The 20,192-nt window shown below is 48.1% G+C and overlaps 1 protein-coding gene across 4 annotated transcripts in view; it reads left to right on the forward strand.

Annotated features, from left to right (window-relative positions):
* Positions 1-20,192, forward strand: part of Grk3 (G protein-coupled receptor kinase 3) — a 105,456-nt gene that overhangs the window by 28,971 nt on the left and 56,293 nt on the right. For 3 of the 4 annotated variants that reach the window (XM_050121145.1, XM_050121143.1, XM_050121144.1), the window contains exons 2-3: positions 3,720-3,796; positions 18,723-18,796. In XM_050121145.1, the coding sequence (XP_049977102.1) occupies positions 3,720-3,796; positions 18,723-18,796 (151 nt within the window). The remainder of the gene's footprint in view (positions 1-3,719; positions 3,797-18,722; positions 18,797-20,192) is intronic. The other variant, XM_050121146.1, reaches the window with a different exon arrangement.

Here is a 20,192-nt window from a genome sequence, read left to right on the forward strand (position 1 = left end):
TGTACATGCATGGTGCCATGTGTGGGGTATGTCTGCATGCATGAAACTGTTTGGGTTATGTATGCATACCTGGGGCTATACATGGAATATATATGTGGCATTTATGTGCATATCTGGGGGTGTGTGTGCCTGTGTGGGACTGTGTGGAGAGTATGTGTGTGAATGTATGGATCTGTGGGGGGTATGCATGTATGTATGCATGCATGAAATTGTGGGGTATGTATGCATGCATAGGACTGTGTGTGGGATATATGTGCATGCATGGGAGCTGTATGAGGAACATGAATATGCATACATGGGAGTGTGGAGGCATGAGGCTACATGTTGGATATATGTGTATGCATGGGGCTGTGTGAGGAATATGTGTGTGCATGCATGAGACTTATAGGGTATGTATGCATGCATGGGGCTGTGTGTGGGGTATGTGTGCATGCCTGGGGCTGTGAAGAATACATGTGTTCATGAATGAGGCTGTGGGGTATGTAAGTGTGTATGTGCGTGCTCCTATTCTCATACATACTTTAGAGAGAGGGGATACTGAGGGTGCGTTTTGGCATCTTCTGAAATGGATTCTCCACATACAGAGTTGACCCGGGTCCTGGGAGGGGGTGGTGGCTGGAGTCTTGCCTGCTGTCAGTCCCTGGACGGTTCCTTTAGTCCTGGACAGCAGTGGGAGGAATCTCTCATACAGCTGATGTCCTCAGTGGCAGTGACCATCTCTTCTTCTGTGGATCAGGGTTACTCACGCTGCACTTTTAATGTGGTCTTTAAACTATGCCACTGTATCGACTGCTCTTCCTCTTGTCGTGCCCGAATGCCTGGCAGAACAAGCTGAAGGAGGAAGGCTTCCTTCCTCTTACTGTTTGAGGGTGCAGTCTGTCATGGTGGGGACGGCAGGGCGGCAGGAGGCTTCTGGATGTGACTGCAGGAACACGAATCTGCTTGCTTACATCTGGACGGATCAGGAAGTAGAGATGGGGCAGGAAGTGGGTTCTGACTGTGAACCTCATGACCCATACTCTAGTGCCACACTTCCTTCGACTGTGCCCCACCTCCTAAAGGACCCACACAGTCCCCAAACAGCACTACAGCTGCAACCAAGAGTTCAAAGATAGGATTCTGGGGGGGGGGGGCATTTTACGCCTAAACGTAGCTTTCTTCCTGGGACCCCGCAGGCTCGCGGCCATCTCGTGATGCAGCTGTGTCCAGTCTCATTTCAAAAGGCTTCTTGTTCCCACACTGTTTTCAAAAGTCCAGAGTCTCAGCCAGGACTGGGCGGCTCACACCTTTAACCCCAGCACTTGGGAGGCAGAGGCAGGTAGACCTCTTTGAGTTCAAGGCCATCTTGATGTACACAGAGAGTTCCAAGACCCTATCTTAAAAAACAAAAAGTTCGAAGTCTCTTCCTGGACTGAAGACAAACTGTTAAACTATAAGCCCATGCAACATTAAAAATATGTTCCTTACTTCCAGCATATGTGTGTTGAGTAGATATTCCCGTTCCAAAGGGCTGGGGTGAGTCGAGGCCTAGAGAGGAGAGACCAAGCAAAGCAGGAGCAACCAGCAGGGTAGGTTCAGGATTGGGGCTCTTGGTGGCATCTTATGGGCTCCAGCATTTTGGATATCCATAGCCTCAGCTCTGTTGCCTGTGGCACCTGTGACCGTGCTCTTGGGCTTGCTCTACTGAGTGTTTTGTCAGACTTCTGTTTCTGGGTCCTCTCAATATCCTGGGTTCCCCATTGCATCCTAGACTTTACCTGCTCAAAAGTTCCCTGCTACCCATGACCAGGGTTCAGGGTTCTGGAACCTGGGTGCAGGCATTGCATGTTTATTCTTGCGAAACCAACACCATGTGGATAGCCACACATTCTGTTCCAGCTGAGATGTGGCCTGCCACCCCTACTCCTCCCTAGCCCACCCCATCCCATTCCCACCCTTTCTCACCCCACACCACCCCTGTGGACCACAGCTGCCCTCTGTGGCTGAAAATGAGAAAGCATTCTTCTTAGATGCCTGGGGGGGGGTGCTCTTTGCTCGACCACACCCCTTGTATCGCAACACCCTGCGATTCTTCCTACTGTTCCAGCTCTGAGTCCGGGGCTCTTTCATTAATCACAGTTACGAGGCCTTGACTTGTCAACATCCTCTGAGCGACTTAACCGCAGCTTTGCTGCTCACTCTGTTCCTTGAAAAGCTGCCCACCTTTCACACATTCATCTCTCTGCTCTCTGTCCCAGCCACATCCCGGCCTGAACGCCATGCTACCCTGAGGGGTCTCTTCTCCTCGTCCCATTGTAGCTCAGCCTCACTCAAGATTGGGGGACACAGGAAGAAGACAGCCACACTCTGCCAGAATGTAATGCAAATGATTGTAGTCTGGCCCCCAAGGCAGCTCTTATCCCCGTGGACCTGCTAGGCGTGGCCTCCACCATTTGCATGGTTTGGGCATTCTGGCCTTCTGAACATCTTCTGGAATGACCCATTAAGGTCTGCAAATAGCATTTAAGGGCTCTTCAGTTCTTAGGTACAAACTCTTCCAAATTCCTCTGCAAAGTGGTTCATCAGCCCGAGAGCCACATGGTCAGGTGGTCAGAGCCATAATCTCCATCCCCAGCAGCAATTCTCTTCTTTTGGGTCTCTGTGACTAAATGTACAGCAAGGAAGGGGAAGGGTTTATGTTGATTTATAGTTTGAGGGTTGTGCTGGCTAGTTTCGTGTCAACTTGACACAAGCTAGGTGGGGAAACTCCGCTGAGGAAAGGCCTCCATAAGATTCAGCTGTAGGACATTTTCTTACTGAGTGGTTGATGGAGGAGGGCCCAGCCCATTGTATGTGGGGCATCCCTGGGCTGGTGGTCCTGGGTTCTATAAAAAACAGGTTGAGCAAGCCAAGAGGACCAAGCCAGTAACCAGCATGGCCTCTGCGTCAGCTCTTGTCTCCAGGTTCCTGCCCTGTTTGAGTTCCTGTCTTGACTTCCTTCAGTGATGGGCTACTGTCTTAGTTACAGTTCTAGTGCTGTGAAGAGACACAGTGAGCACAGTAACATTTATAAAGAAAAACATTTAATTTGGGCTGGCTTACAGATTCAGAGGTTTCGTTCATTATGGTCGTGACAGGAAGCATGGTGGTATACAGGCAGACATAATGCCGGAGAAGGTACAGAGAATTCCACAACTGGATCCATAGGCAGCAGAAAGAGATGGGAGGAGAGAGACAGACTAGGCCTGGCTTGGAGCTTCTGAAACCTCAAAGGCCACTCCCAGTTGCACACTTCCTCGAACAAGGCCACACCTTACAATACCAACCCCTACTCATTCAAATCTGAGTCTGTAGGGTCTGTTCTTACTCAAACCATCACCACTACGATGTGGAAGCATAAGCCAAATAAATTCTTTCCTTTCCAACTTGCTTTTGGTCATGGTGTTCATCATAGCAATAGGAACTCTGACTAAGACAAGGGTTCAGTCTGTCGTGGTCGGCAGGCATGGTGGCAGGAAAGGTGTAGCTGTGGTTGTTAAGAGTCTGAGGCTGCTTGCTCACATCTAGGTCAACAAACAAACAAACAAAGAAAAACCCTGAGATCAGGCAGTACGTGATGCTCCCAGCATCTGCTTCCTCCAGCGAGGTCCCATCTCTAGAGTGTCCCCAGCTTCCTCAAACACTGGAGCGTCTGCAGGGCACTGTGCACCCATGCCCTAACAGCCACTCTTATCTTGCAGTATCCGGAGCGTGATGCAGAGGTATCTTGCAGAAAGAAACGAAATAACCTTTGACAAGATTTTCAATCAGAAAATCGGTGAGTTCTGCTTCTTCATCGGGTACTGTCATGGCAGCAGTGAGAGCTGGTGATGTCACAGTGACCTCTGCGTAGAGCCCTTGGTGCTGTGTACCATGTAGAGCTGAAGAGGGGGACTGATTAGTGTCACGTGGTTAGTGATTCGCTCCACTCCTGTGTATTTTCCCCTGTAATGCGTTATTTGAAAACAGATGGTTTAAGCTTTAAGGTCATTGGTGGGTGTTTGTGGAGTGTAACACCACAACCTGCAGGGAAAAGTGAGGAGAGGTTCGGTCCCTCCCCAGCAGGTTCCCAGAGCTGCCTCTCTCAGAGGGAGACATTACTCAAGGTGTTTCTGCCTGTCCACACCAGATGGACACTCCTGTGCCTCAGAGATACTCCTCCTACTGGAGCCACTCCTCTTCTTGTTGAGAACGCCTCATGAAGCACCAGGCTTGCTCTTTGTGTCTGAGCTTTAGACTTGCTGGCTGTTTCTCAGAGAGGGAGGCTTGCTCTGCATGGAGCCTGTGATCTCCGTGTCTGGCCACTTTCCCTGACAACGAGGCTTGCGTTTATTTATCTGCTGCTGCGATGCTAGCACTTCATCCCGTTTCGGGGTGTGTGTGGACACGCCACACTTTGTTTATCCATGCAGGAGGTAGAAGACCGTTGGATTCTCTCTACTTTTTTGTCCATTCTGAGCAAAGTAGCTGTGATCCGTGAATATTTACAACCCCCCCATCTCTCTCCCTCCCTCCCCCTCCCTCTCACCCCCGTCTGTGTGTGTGTGTGTGTATGTGTGTGTATACCTGTACAGCCATTCATTTTCCTTAGATATACACCCCAGAGTAGAGTTGCTGGGTTGTATGGTAAAATCACGTTAAGCTTTTAAGGAGAGACTTCCTTCTAAACTGGCTGGACTGTTGCACACGCCTGATGGGGAGTCCAAAGTGCCTGGCTGCGCGCCCCCCCATTCATTTGGTTGCAGCCATCTGGTTGTGGGTTCTATTTCTCCTTCCCTCACAGTTAACAGTGTTGAATAATTGGCCGTTTCTAGATGGTCTTTGGAGAAATGTCTATTTAAATCAGGCTACCTTTGTCATTGTCATGATCATGTGCTCCTGTAGGCAAGACCTCCTTTCCTGTTTCGCTGGCAGCATGTGGAGCCTCGAGGTTTCACTATTAACGCAGTCCAGTCTGTACGCTTGCTCTCTGGCCACAGCTCGGAGTCATAGCTAAAACGTTTTGCTCAATGGTTTGTAACAACTTTCTTCTAAATGTTTTGGGTTTTTCTCTGATGTTTCGTATTTAGCTTACCTGGGTTAAGTTTTTAAATCTACAATAGGATCTAAATTAGTGGGGTTGTTTTATTTGTATACTTTTTTTTTTTACATTTATTTATTTGTGTGTGGGGTGCACGTATGCATGCCAAGACTTGTATGAGAGGTCAAAGGGCAACTTTTGTTCGGGAGTTGGTTCTCTCCTTCTCTCATGTGGGTTCTAGAGATTGACCTCAGGCTGTTGGGCTTGGCAGCAATCCCATTTTATCAGCTGAGCCATCTCACCTGCCCCTTTCCCTTTCTTAAGCGTGACATTTCCTTTTCCCCATTGTATTGTCTTTTATAATCTTTGCTGAAAATTGACTGTAGAATTGGCTTAGTGCGGCTTCTGACGTCTGTTTACCCCCGAGTCGGCTTAGGACATTGTTCATGTCCCTGCTTTAGAGCAAGATTTAGAACTGGGAAAGAAAAGTCTCCACCGTTTTCCCTTTGTTTGTTTTAAGGTTGTTTGGGGAGCATTCTGGACCCTTTACACGTCTGTGTGAGGGTTTTTAGTAATCCCTTTGCTGTTTCCTCTGGGCCTGTGAAAGAGAGCCTTCAGTCTGTGCTGCTGGGAGCCCCTGTGTTGACCCTATTTTTGCGAATAGCCCCAGCTGCTTTGACTGCTCAGGGCAGTGCTGTCTTTTCCAGCCTTGCGCTTCTCAGTGAGTTTATTCCTAAGGAAGGAAACCTCTTCCACAGGGTCGAGCTGGAGCTGCTTCCACTTTTGATTGCTCATTGCAGAGATTCAGAAATACAATGTGTTCTATAGCTAGCTCCTGGGGTCCAAACTAGGTTAACAGTTCTAGTTAGGTGGGTGCTTGTCTGTGTGTGCACCTGAATGTATGTGTCTCTGTGTGTGGGTGTATCTGTGTGTTCATGTGTGTGTGTGTGTGTGCATGCATCTGTGGTTCGTGTGTGTCTATTGCATGTGTGGACCTGTGTGCTTCTGTATGTATGCATCAATGTGTGTGTATCTGTATATGTGTGTTTGTTCTCTTATGTGTATGTATGTGAGCGTGTGACTGTGGTTCAAGTGTGGTTTTGTGTGTGCGTGTGTGTTTATGGTACAATTATGGTATTTGTGTGCATGTAAGTGTGTATGCATATAGGTGTGTATATGTGAATTCCTTAGGCTAGTCTACAACCTGTCTGAATAATTAGTTTTACTTCTTTATAATCTTGTGTCTTTATTATTTTTCATTTTAATTCTTATTTCTTAATGTTTCTCTCAATTGTTTTTTTTAGCATGATTTAAAATAACATTCATCTACAAAGAATTCATAAATTGCATTTGATTTTGTGGCCCAGGTATAAAAATAGGGTTCCCACAAGCTTTGAGAACAAGAGAAGTGTATTTGCTGATGGGAAAATAAAAGCATGTGGACATAACAGAGGCCGCCATGTTATCATAGCCGTTTGAAAGAGGGAACGTTTTTTTAGTCCTTTTCCTGTAGATGGAGATGAACTTGATTCATCCTAGGTCTTGTTCTACAAAGTGTGTGGTCTTATTCTACACAGAAACTCCGGAACTAACACGAAACACTATAGCTCATACCAATAAGACATTCTAGGGTCTGGTGATGTGGTTTGGTGGGTAGAATGCTTGCCTCTAGTAGATGAAGCCCTGGGTTCAATTCGCAGCTCTGCACAAACTGGGTTGGTATTGCACCCCTGTAATCACAGCACTTGGGGGTGATAGGCACAGAAGTTCAAGGATATCTTTGACCACTAATGAGTTTGAGGCTAGCTTGGGCTACACAAGACCCTGTCTACAAACAAACAAAACACTTTAGGACTCATTGTTGTCAACCTTAATGAGCAAAGCTACCAATCTGTTTTATGGCTCATAAAATGATTGTTTTTGAAGTTTTGTGCCTTAAAGCAAAATAGATGTGCAGACACTTGATAGCTGGGTGGCCTCTGCCTGGTGACAGCTGAGCAGTCTGCTTGTGGCCCTAGAGTGGGACCAGTACCTGTGACCATGCTGCACCCCCATTCTCCCTGGACGGACCCTTTCCTGACAGACATCCCAGGTCCCCTCCCCATTCCATCAGTGCAGTGTCCTCTAGCTCAGAGTCACCTTTTACCACAGGAGAGGAAAGACAAGGGTGCCCCTTTGACTCAGCATCAATGGTTCAATGGTGCTGGCCTTGTGCGTCATCCACTGCAGGGGGGAGAGGGGAGGGAGTTAAGGAGCCCTTTGGTCTTCCTGAGAGTGGGAATGAGCGCTCAGCTAAGTTCTGCTAACTGAATTTTCAGTAGAAAGGGCTAAAAGGTAGCAGGCAGGCGAGCTCTGGGGAACCTGGGTCAGCCAGAGTCACAGATTCCAGTTTCTGCCTCGGATAACAAAGCCATGCAGAGGGAGACACCGGGGAGAGGAAGCAGACATTGTCAGATACTTGCAGCCACTCTGTCAGCTTGGGTCAGATAAAGGACCTGCCCTCCCCACAACCTCTGCACCCTGGGAACTGGGGACAAATGAGAGGTCTGAGGTGAACACTGATGGAAGGGCCACATCTGTGTCCCAAGGAAATTTGTTTGTCTTCCTGTTAAGCCATTACTCAAATTCTAGAAGCAACCATAGTCATCACCGCTCAAAGGAAGATTCAGGAAAGGTCCATTTTAGTGTGTTACATATCTGCTACCCTGTGTTTGAACCCCTGACTCCTGACCTTTGACCCATGATTCACAGGCTGGTAAAGCTATTTGCATTTTTTCCTAAAGGTAGATTTCCCCCTCCCATGAGCAACATTGTCCATCCAGGCTCAGACCAATAGCTTCGTTGTCCTCTGCTTGCACTGTTGGCTGTACTTGTGGTTCACTCCCTAAGGAGCCATGCTACTTATGTAATACTGCCCCTGCTGCTGCTGCTGAGTTAACTTCCGCTATCATTTCCTTTCTCCATGCATGGGCAGACTAGGAAAGAACACGTGCATCTGTAGGGGCCGAGGTGGGGGCTCATTTGGAAGAGTGCTCAACCCCCACATGCACACCCAGCCATCAGAACACACAGGGCAGCCAAACATGCACTCAGTACTTGTAATCCATATACGTGTGCAGGAAAGTGTGCACACATGCACACAGCACAACATACTTCCATGCAGAGACTGTGCACAGAACTCAGGAGTGGCTGTGTGTATAATGCATGTACATGTACTCAGCATAGTGCACACACACACGTGCATGGGCACACATGCATTCATACCTGTAGAAGGAGCTGCGGACAGGCCTGCTTTTCGTCCCGCCCGGCTCCCTCACCGCTAGCTTTACACCCGAAATAACAACACACAAACTGTATTCTTTTAAATACTGCCTGGCCCATTATATCCAGCCTCTTCTTGGCTAACTCTCACATCTTGATTAACCCATTTCTAATAATCTGTGTAGCACCATGAGGTAGTGGCTTACCGGGAAAGATTCAGCATGTCTGACCTGGCGGCCGGCTCCATGGCTTTCTGCCTCACTTCCCTTCTTCCCAGCATTCTGTTCTGTCTACTCCACCTACCTATGTTCAGACTTATCAGGCCAAGCAGTTTTCTTTATTAATTAACCAATGAAAGCAACAGATAGATAGAAGACCCTCCCACACATACCTCTGGCTTCTTGTTCTACTTCCTCTGGGCATCGATGACTGCACTGTTCTCTAGACACTCAGGCAGATGACTGATACATCTGTCCTTGCCTGTCACTGCCCCTTCTCCACGCTACTACTGTTGCCCACAGCATTATCCCCTCTCCAGGATATTTCCGGACGTTTTCCTAACTGGTGGTCCTATTCTTACTTTTATCCCTTCCTAACTGACCAGACACACCACATCACACCAGGCTCACGCCGTGACTCTAACCGGGGCAGAGATCTGCTAGACTCAGGAACGCAGGCCAGCAAAACAGCCTCAGTCAGTTTGTTCTCCTTGATTTCACTGCTGGCCTCTGCTCCCTCTTACTCTTCCCCTTCCTTCTCCTGCCTCCTGAGAAATGTCCCCACTGCCATCCCCAGGGGCACTAGGCTCCCGCCCTCATTGCTGTGTCCACAACAGCAGCTTCTACACTTGTGGACTCAAGAAGCTGCAGGTGGAGAATATTCCCAAACAAATCACATCTGTGCTGAACGTTGTGCTTTCCCTGGTCCACGTTCTCTGAGCACTACAGCAGAACTGCCAGTTTCACAGTGTTTCACATCAGGAATGATGAGGGGTAGGGAGGAAGGGACAATGGCGGGAGGATGGGATGATGGTGGGAGGATGGGAGGATGGGATGATGATGGGAGGATGGGAGGATGGGATGATGGGATGATGGTGGGAGGATGGGAGGATGGGATGATGGTGGGAGGATGGGAGGATGGGAGGATGGGATGATGGTGGGAGGATGGGAGGATGGGATGATGGTGGGAGGATGGGATGATGGTGGGAGGATGGGATGTTGGTGAGAAGATGGGGGGATGGGAGCATGGAATGATAGGAGAATAGCATGATGGTGGGAAGAGGATGGGAGGAGGGGAAAAGTGTGGACAGAAAGAGCCTCACTGTATAAAATAAATTCAGGAGATGGACAGCAAGGCCGTCTTCACCACACCGTTCTGCAGGATGTCGCATAGAAAAAAGGCACAAAGGGAGGGCATGCTTATTCTGCAGAAGATGGTGGTTTTTAAAGTATTCCCTGCCCCCGACTGGTCTCAAGGAAATCTTGCTCTCTCTCCCATCTGCTGGACTTGACTGTTACCCAAATTTTATCCTAGTGGCCTAGGATGCAAAGCTTTATCTAATAAATAATTTTGGGCTTGAGTCTGCCCTCTTTCTCTGTCTGGGCAACCAACTGCCTCTATCTAATGCTTGGCTTTTGGGGATCTGAGGTAAGGGGCAGCAGGGTCTCAGTACTCCTGCTTATCGGTCATTCTGAAGAGCTCTAAGTACATCTCATGCTGAAAAGGAACATCACACTCTATTCCTTTCCTTTCCTTTCCTTTCCTTTCCTTTCCTTTCCTTTCCTTTCCTTTCCTTTCCTTTCCTTTCCTTTCCTTTCCTTTCCTTTCCTTTCCTTTCCTTTCCTTTCCTTTCCTTTCCTTTCCTTTCCTTTTCTTTTCTTTTCTTTTCTCTGCTTTGCTTCTCAAGACAGGGTTTCTCTGTAGCTTTGGAGGCTATCCTGGAACTTGTATAGACCAGGTTGGCCTCTAACTCACAGAGATCCATCTGCCTGCCTCTACCTCCCAAGTGCTGAGATTAAAGGTGTGTGCCGCTCCCTCCAATCACAATATATTTCTTAAAGTGGGAAGATGGGAACTGTGTGAGTGCATGGGTCCAGATTCTACCAGATTCCTTGGGCATCTCAGGATTTGGGTTACCTGGTGTTTTTCCAAATCAGAGGGACAATGCCAATCACTTTGTTAAGGTGCCTGAAACCCTTGTTTTCTAAAGCATTCATTGGCACATATGTGGAGAATGTGAGTTTTGTTTGCTTGGTGTGTGTGTGTGTGTGTGTGTGTGCTGTTCCTTGGGACTACTGGTGAAGGATCTGAATTCCCAATGTGGAATTTCAGCTTAGCTCAGGGCTGAGTGTTCAGGAAGTGACTTGGCTCAAATCTCCTCAGCTCTGGACTTGCAAGCTGGATTTTCATGTCTTATAAAACAATTGCCCACTTTATTAAAATGATTCCCCACAGGCCTTTTGGCAGTTGGAAGCTTCCAGCAAACACCATGCTGTCCAGCTGATACATATCGAATGTGGGTTTCTTGCAAATGGGTCCCTGGGCCGTTGGAAAAAGTAGCTTTAACAGCACCTTTGAGACCCTGTGCTGTCGCAGATCATCCCTGTCACCATCCTGTCCCTCGGGGACTTGCCCTTCCTGAGCTGAAGTTGCGGTGTCGTCTTTGTTGAAAGTGCCTGCATCGGGGCCTTTGAAATTCTTCCTGCAGCCCATGTACTTCTCCACACTTCCCTTCCTCTATAACCCTCCATGGCTTCCCACCATGCTAATGTTCTCGCAGTGCTGATTCCCGTCAGCCCTAGGCAGGGGACACAGAGGAAAAGAAGGGTGAACCCCCGTCTTCACACAAGTCTGACCTGGTGATAGGGAAACAGTCATGAGAAAGCTACTTTACCCAGTGAGGTGGGACCACTCCCTGAACATGGTCCTAGCTGTCAGTCATAGCACAAGGAAACACCCTCTGCTCCAGGAAGTGGGGAAGGAGCCGAGAGATACATTGCTCACACTGGGCCAGGGCTCATACCACAGTCACTTCAGTCATGGCGCCCTATGGCACAAACTGCCAGTCTGCAGTGAGGGGCAGGCATGTAGATCTTCATGAAGACTTCCAATCCCGAGTGGGAGTGTATGCCCAGTCTCTGCACATGGGGGATGGAATCAGAAAGACATGAGTTTGAAGGCGGCTTGTGTCATTGTTCCTTTCTCTGTGGCTGGGATAAAACACCCTAACCAAAGCACTCAGGGAGTGTGGTAGTTTGAATCGGATTGGCCCCCATAAGCTCACCGGGAGTGGCACTATCAGGAGGTGTGGCTTTGTTGGAGTAGGTGTGGTATTTTTGGAGGAAATGTGTCACTGTGGGGGCGGGCTTTGAGACATTTGCTCAAGCTATGCCTGTCTTAGTTTACTTCCTGCTGCCTGAGGATCAGGATGTAGAACTCTCACCCCTTCTCCAGCACCATGTCTACTGCAAACCATGATGATGATGATGATGATGATGAACTAAGGCTCTGAAACTGTATGCCAGCCCCAATTAAACGTTCTTCTTTATAAGAGCTGCCGTGGCCATGGTGTCTCTTCACAGCAATAGAAACCCTAAGATAAGGAGGAAGGGTTTACTCTGGCTCACAGTTCAAGGCACAGCCCGTTATGGCGGGGAAGTCAGGGCAGGGGGAGCCTGAAGCTGATCACATTACATCCTCAAGCAGGAAGCAGGGAGTGATGAATGCAGGTTGATTCTCCACTCATACAGTCCAGGACCCCAGCTAGGGAATGGTGCCGCCCACAGTGGACAGGTCTTCTCTGTTAACTCAAGATAACCTCTCATGGATGTGCGTGCCTGGAGACTTGTCTCCTTAGTGATGTCTTGGGAAAGTTAAGAACCTAATGCAGGGGGATAAGAGGAAATGGACGGCTCCCTGGATCTCTGAGTGGGTCACTCAGGGGCTACTGCTTTGTGTAAGGCTTGCTTTAAGTCCTAAAGGCACAGCAAGTGCCAGCCACCTGAAGTTGGAGGGCAGATGGCCAAGGAATGTCCTGTGGGGGACTGGCAAGTGAGAGAAGAGCGTGAGAGTCTTAGTGTGTGGAGGTCAGGTGAATGGTGGATACAGTAGTAAATACAGTATGCAGATATGGTGGGCGGAGCCTATCTGCTGGACCCCAGCCAGCCAGGAAGATAGGATGTGGAGACTGCCTTTCGTGAGGCAAAACAGGTGTCACTGTGGGGCCATGTGTGTTTTCTAATGTCTGCAGCAGCATCTAGGGACATTGGAAAGCACTGGGAAGGTGCTGGGGGAAGGGCTGGTAGGAAAAGACACTGGAGGTTAGAGGTACTGCAGCTTCCTAGGGCGCAGGATGCTTGCTTGTGTGGTTAAGGGAGCCTCTCCCTTAACAGGCCTGTCTGTCCCCGTGTTCCAGGCAGCTGTCGGCATTCTGAGTCAGTGGGTTACAGCTTGGAGGGTTCCCCATGACACATATGTGGCGTACTAGATCCTCTTTTGCTTTCAGGGAACTTGTTTGGAATCTCGTACCCCTGGGAAGATGTTCCCGTGGACTCAGTCAGCACGGAACACCGGGTGGATGCACCTTGTCCATTGGCTGCTCTTGGCTTTGTCTTGTTGGGTCTGGTGAAGCTGAAAACCAGCTTCAACAAAACTCCTATATTCCAGAGTAGGGGCATGAGGATAAGAATTATTAGGCAAAAGGAACAGAGATAGAAGAGAAATAAGAGGCAGGAACAGAACAGCATCAGCGTCGGGAGGGACATTCAGTGAATACTGAATCCACCGCCATTATTCGTCCACACGTGTAGCTTATATACTTCACTCCAAAAGTGGGGGGGGGGGGCGACAGACTCATTAGCATGACACAAGGAATAGATTTGAATTCTCTGACCTTTGGTCCAGGTGGAGCAGATCTACTCAACACTCAAAATACTAATTGACAACACCCTAGGCCAGTCTCTCTTCTTGTTTGTAGCCACCTCTGTTGTTAACAGCTTTGAGAGAGCAAAATAAACTCAAGCTCCCTTGACCTTCAGACAAGGTGGACCAGGCTCACGTCTGTGTGTGCCCAGTCTGGACATGCTGGGTCCATGTGGTCTGTGACACCCTCCTGCCTCACACCCACAGAGCCAGTGTGAGTGGGTGGCTCTACATAGTTCTTTGGGTAATATTTGTCCAGTGGTTTATTAGACTATCTCCATTTTTTTGTAAATCATTTGAAATCGGCTTAATTGTCAGGGTTTGTGCTGTAGAAGGATGCCATGGTTAGTCTTTTGTCCACTAGACACAAACTAGAGTCATTTGGAAAGAAGGAAGGAACATCAATTGAGAAAACTTTTCCATCAGATTGTCTGTAGGCAAGCCTGTGGGGCATTTTCTTGATTAGTGATCGATGGGGGGCCCAACCCATGGTAGGTGGTGCCATCTTTGATCTGGTGGTCCTGGGTTCTACAGGAAAGCAGGCTGAGCAAGCCCCGGGGGCAAGCCAGTAAACACACCCCTCCCTGGCCCCTGCAGCTCTTGCCTCCAGGTTCTTGCCCTGTCTGAGTTCCTGTCCTGACTTTCTCCAGTGTCATTGCTCTGTGGGGCTGTAAGCTGAATTAACTCTTTCATCCCCGAGTTGTTTTGGTTTAGTTGTTTCTCACAACAACAGAGACCCTAAGACAAGGAGCATGGGCTGAGACTGGTGAAGGATTGTGGCCTGGAGGAGACCGCCCTGCTCTAGGACTGGAGACTTTCACTGCACATTCTGCCAGTTGTGACAAGATCATTTTATACAGCCGAAAGGAATACAGCTATTGGAAGGGGTGGGTGCAATTTTTTTCCCTCCCCAGTGTTCTAGAAGTTTCCTCCCATTCCACTTTTGTTTTGTTTTCCAGACAAGGCTGTTCCATGGGTTTTCCTTTGGCCTCATATCTAGATAGTCATTTGCCCTCTGTTCCCAGGACTCATGGCACTTTGTGAGAAAAGAAAGGATCCTGTAGCTCCTCCTAGGGCGTGTGGGCTTCCTGGGAACAGACAGAGCCTGGATTTCAACTCAGGTGACATGGCTGCTCTTGCTTTCAGTGGCAGTACACTCAATATGGTTTTTTTTTTTTTTCTGTGAAGGTTTAAGTCCACATGCAAAAAAACAAAAAAAAAAAAAAAAAAACACAAGCCCCCCTACCATGAACAATTATGGCGTCCTGCGCCTTTAATCCCAGCACTCAGGAGGCAGAGGGAGGTGGATCTCTGAGTCTGAGGCCAGCCTGGTCTACAGAGAGAGTTCAAGGATAGCCAAGCCTATACAAAGAAACCCTGTCTCAAAAAGCTAAACAAAGATAAAAGAACAACAAAAAGTTTACCAAGGAGGGCAGTAAGGTGCTCAGTAGGTAAAGGTACGTACCACCAAGCCTGATAACCCAAGTTCTAGCCTCAGCATTCACCTGCTTGAAGGAAGGAACCGACCCAACTGACTCCTGTGACCTCCAGATGCTTGCCGTGGACACACACACTATATACACATGGAAATAGATAAATAAATAAATAAACAAACAAATAAATAAATAAATAAAATGTGACTAAAACTTTTAAGCTTAAAAGGCGTGGAAGTGCGTCAGGGAGGCAGTTAGCCATGTGTTTATTTTATATTCATTGGCTCCTGTTGGAACCAAGGTGAATCGAGAGGCCCACTGAGGACTGACAGCATGGACTAGTCAGATCGGCCCGCAGCAGCTGGGCGTGCAGTGCCGTATCTGATGGCTGGATGTGTGCCTTATTTATTCTCCTATTAATTTGTGTTTCCATTTACTGTTTAAGGTTCCCTTTATTATCCCCTATGCGGGACAAGATTCTGACCCCTTGTTTCCATGGCTGACGATGCAGGAGATGGCTCCACGCTCCAGTATTATGTGTTTTGGGGTGGAAATGCTAAGTCTTCTTACTCACATATTTTTGTATGGAAGTGGAATTGTCAGAGTTCTTCCAAGGGTCTACGTGCAAGGCTTTTCGCGGACACATGGCTTGCAGGCATGTTTCTCCAAATACTCAGGCTTCTTTTGCAGCTCCTAACAGAAGCGGTAATGCATACTGAAGTGCACTTTGCTGTTTTACTACTACAGATGGGTAGGCTGTTAGTGACCTTGGCTAACCTCAAAGGTTGCAAAGCCTTTCTCCTTCGTTCTCCCATGACAGTCATCATCTGGAGTCACAGTCTTCTTAGGGTCCATTTATCCACAAGCATGGCGTTACTCTCTGCTTACTTATGTTTTCTCGGCTGTGTGCGTTGGTGCTTTGTAACTTTTAACTGAGGAGTCGTACACATGTCTGGCTAGGCTGTACCCGAATGATGCACTGGTTGGTGCTGATGAGCTGCACGGCCGTGTAATTTCTCATGGTGCTGTGCACCAAAGCTTGACATGAATCTATTGCATTAGTTGATCTCATTGCACAACAGTGAAGTCTTTTATTGCATTATAGCCCAGTTTCTAGACAGACACTGCTCTTTCAAGGCAGTATTTTAGGTTGTACATTTCTCATGTTGAATCTGGAGCTTCTTGGCATCCTTAACCTTTGAAACATTGTAAGAAAATGCAATACAGATGATTTTATTACCAGGGCCGTTTGTTATTCTGCACAACATGATTATGGTGAGTGTTCACTGTCTGCCCTTTGGATAATTTTATTTTTATTCTTGGGCCATTGAGTTTCTGGCATCTCCTGTCTGGGTGCTGCAAGCTTGCAGTGTCTCCTGCTGCCAACTTGCGTCTGTTTCACCGTCCTCTGGTCTTCACACCATATTCCTACTTAAACCGATGTCCAACCATGCATCCCACTATGTTCAGCTCACTTTCTCATACTTAAAAAAAAAAAAAAAAGAACCTTAGTGGTGAAGACCCTCTGGGGACTGATCCAAGACCCTTTCCTTTTTAAAATTGCATAATTTATTTGTGTGGGTGTGAAGGTGCGCCTGTGGAGGTCAAAGGTCACTTGTGTGAGCCGCTTCCCTCCTTCTGCCACATGGGTCCTGGGGATCAAACTCAGCTTGTCAGCTTGGTGGGAAGCTCCTTTGCTCACTGAGCCATCTCACTGGGCCAAAGGCTTTTTTTTTTTTTAAGTTGAACTGTGCAGAAGTGCTAGAGGAAGACGGTGTGAGTTTTGTGACCTCACTCACCTGGATGAAGCAGGCATGACACATGTGCGGTATTCCCCGATAGTTCCCGTGATGCAGTCATGAGGCTGGCATGAAGACATTTGTTTGAAGGCACTTGATGAGGTGGCAGAGCAGAGCACCAGGGTGTGTGCTCGCTCAATGGTTCCTGAAGTGTGGAGAGACGGCCTCCTGAAGGCCTTTCAGAGAACTCTCGGAGCACGGGGTCTTGGCTGGCCACGTGACTCCTCTCCTCACTCGGTGTCAGGGTAATGGCCATGGAGCTTAGAAAGGCACTCCAGTTAGCTTATGTTAGCAATTCTATCCTTTTGTGTTTGCTCAAGGATGTAATGTACTCAAAGTTTATTTTTTCTTTGGTGCCAAACTCAACCATCTCAATTGGTTAGGAAACTGCTAATTACATAAGGGATGCATATTTGAAAGCCATACTGATAGAGTTTGTTTCTATTATTGGCCATATAAAAATTTTAATTATCAAAGCCAAGGCTTTGGTTATCTCTCCAGCATAATAAAATGCCTCCTCCAGGAAATTATATAATCATAAATTATTTTTTTATTTACCCCTGCCACTGTTTTGTTGTTGTTTATTTTATTTCTAAGACATGGTCTCACCCTGTAGCCCTGACTAGTCTAGAATTCACTATATAGCTCAGGCTGGTCTAGACTTCTAGCAGTCCTCCTTCCTCAGCCTTCTGGGTGCAAGATTGACACCTCTTGCCTCTATATTGTATTTTTAAAAATAAAATTTAATCTGCCTATGGATTCAGAGATAGGAGCAGTGGCATTACCAGCCCTCCCCAGCAATGTGGGAGCTCTATACCGAGCATGGTCTTGGTAACCTGGCTATCCTAGCGGTTGGGAAGGGGAGTCTCCGAGTACATAGTTTACATTGAGACAATGGCAGGCACATGGAGGAGACCTTCCTATGTGTCTATACCCAAAGTGTTCAACCTTCATGCCCAGACATTTGCCCACTCTTTATTAAGGTGTTTCCATTAAAACAACAACAACAACAAAAAAAAAAAACAAAAAAAAAAAAAACAAAAAAAAAAACCCTGATTTACGAGAGTTTTGTTCAGGGCATGGAGAGATGACCTGGTTGGTTAGGAGTGCTCACTGCCCTTCCAGAGGCCAAGGATGTTTAGATGCCAGAGCTAACCCCTGACAGCTTCCACCTAGGTCCTATTCAGCTCACACCCAGCTCCAGGGGATCTAATGGCCTCTCCTGGCTTGGCAGGCAGATACTGGCTGAGCCATCTTCATGGCCCCCAACCTTCTGGAGTTTTTGATTCTTGCGTCTCCACCCTCAATGTACTTGGCTTATTCAGGCTCGACTGTGAGGCTTCTGCTATCTATCCTGGTTGTGAAGGACAGGAGGCTTGAGACTCAGAGAAGTAGCTGGAGGCCTGGGGCCTGTGGGGGAAGCTGTGGAAAGGGATGCACGCTCCTGGGCTGGGAAGTGCTCAGCGCAGTTCTGTGAGATAAGCTGGCTTTGCAAGCTTGAGGGTCTCAGTTTGGATGCCCAGCGCCCATCTGAAAACCCAGGTGTGTCTGTGCTCGCCTCTCCCTCCAGCCCTGGGTGTGCAGAGACAGGTAGATTCCAGAGCTTACCAGGAGAACCTGATACTGACATCTAGCCTGCATGCATGCACACACTTACCTGCACACTCACCTTTGAGCAATCTTGTACAGACAGGGACATGTAACCCCCATACAGACTCTAGTGTTGTGTCTCATCCTGGGCATACCTCAGAGCAAAGGTGGCTCTTGGAGCGACTGGAAGGAATAAAGGGTCTCAGAATTATTTGTGTGTGGGGCAGGGAGTTGGGGTGTTCTAGGCTGGCTTTAAGGTGGTCCTGGTGTCCTCAGAAAGAATTCCTTGTCAATGAGTAGCTTGCATACCATGTGTTTGCTAGGATGTGAGGAAGGGCCCAGAAGGGCCCAGAAGCTCCACCAGCCCCAGGCGTCCTGTTTCCACAAGAATGCTGTGGTGGTCACGTGAACTCTATCCTCTGCGTCTCTGTCCCCTGGGACTGTTAGCTCACTATAGTGACCTGCGGTCTCAGGGGTTGGTGACAATGGGAGGGGCTGTAAGCAGAGAGAAAAAATACCAAGCCAGCCATTCCTCTGGGGATTCACCCTCTTCAGTTCCCCATTTTCCCCCTGAAGTAGGGGAGGGAGATGCTGAGTGACAGACACATTATTTCAAAGAAGCCCTGTGGGCTAAAATTTCCTCGTCTCCCCAGTTGACATTTTTTTCGTCTTTCCCTTTAGGCTTTCTGCTATTTAAAGACTTCTGTTTGAATGAAATCGACGAAGCCGTGCCCCAGGTGAAGTTTTATGAAGAGGTAAGGCTCAGACCTCTTGTGCAATTCCCTTCCAAAGTATTTTCAGCTCAGCCTTGGAACAGTCTTAGAGATCACAAACACCTTGTGGAATTCAGAAGTCCGTTAAATAACTTGGTGGTGGCAGATGAGTTAGCAGCGCTGACCATGCCCAAAGCCAGGGCTGGTGTACAGTTCAGGCTCCTAGCCTTGAACTCACAGCCTCTGCCTGTTCCCCTGTCTCTGCCTGTGCCCTGTCTTAAGAGGGCTGGGACTCAAGACTGAGAGCAGAGTCTCAGGGGTCCAATGATCCTTTCACAGGGGTCACATATCAGACATTCTATATATCATATATTTACATCACGGTTTATAACTGTGACAAACTTACAGTTATGAAGTAACAATGAAAACAACTTTATGGTTGGGGTCACCATCGCATGAGAAACTGCATTTAAGGGATGCAGTGCTGGGATGATTGGGAACCGCTACTCTAGAGGCTCTGGAGCACGAGGGAGGAAGAGAGCAGATGAGACTCCAGAGTCATTCGAAGGTCGTAAGCGGCACCTGCTTTTGGCCATCTATAGGTGTTGGTTGTGACCATAAGAGCCGAGGCTGGAGGATTTGAAAAAGAACTTAAAACCCGAGGTTTCCTGGCCATCTTGGAGAACTGGTGTGGGAACCTTGTGGGGTTGGGGCTCCCAGACAGACATTTGCTTTTCCCAAGACATTGGGTGAAGTTTGGAATTGGAGGGGCCTGTAGAGTTAGTGCAGAAGTTTCTGGAAGGTCCATTGAACTCTGTCTTAGCCTTATGGGAGTTAGAGAATGCAGGCTTCCTGGGAGCCACGCGAGTAAGTGAGGGACACCCTGGTGGGAGTGTTATGCCCACTGCTGAGGTAGAGCCACTCTTTTGGGGGTGAACTGGGTAGTTGGGAATTAAGTCTCCCCACTGGCCAGAGAGATGTTTCCAGACACAAAGAGAATAGAGAGGTTTTAGGGAAGGACCAATCCCTCAAGACATGCCAAACACCGAAGCCAAGAGAGTAGAATGTCACCAGGCTAGGCTGAGAACTCCTTGGTTTCTAGAAAAGACCCGTCTTTGTATCCACAGAAGGCCACACTCAGGAAGGGATCTGTTGGCGGAGACCGCTTGTTAGTTTCCAGCTTCCCAGGCCTAAAATAATCACACAGAAACTGTATTAATTAAATCACGGCTTGGCCTATTAGCTCTAGCTTCTTATTGGCTAGGTCTTACATCCTAAACTAGCCCATCTCCATTAATCTGTGTATCGCCACGTGGCTGTGACTTACTAGGTAAAGTTCTGTCTCCAGTGTCTGTCTCCCGTGGGGCTACATGGAGTCTCTTTTACTCACCTACTCTCTCTCTCTCTCTCTCTCTCTCTCTCTCTCTCTCTCTCTCTC

The sequence above is a fragment of the Alexandromys fortis genome, unplaced genomic scaffold (genome assembly GCF_014885135.2).
Source record: "Alexandromys fortis isolate MF-2015 unplaced genomic scaffold, M_Fortis_MF-2015_v1.1 scaffold_197, whole genome shotgun sequence".
Lineage (NCBI taxonomy): Eukaryota > Metazoa > Chordata > Mammalia > Rodentia > Cricetidae > Alexandromys > Alexandromys fortis.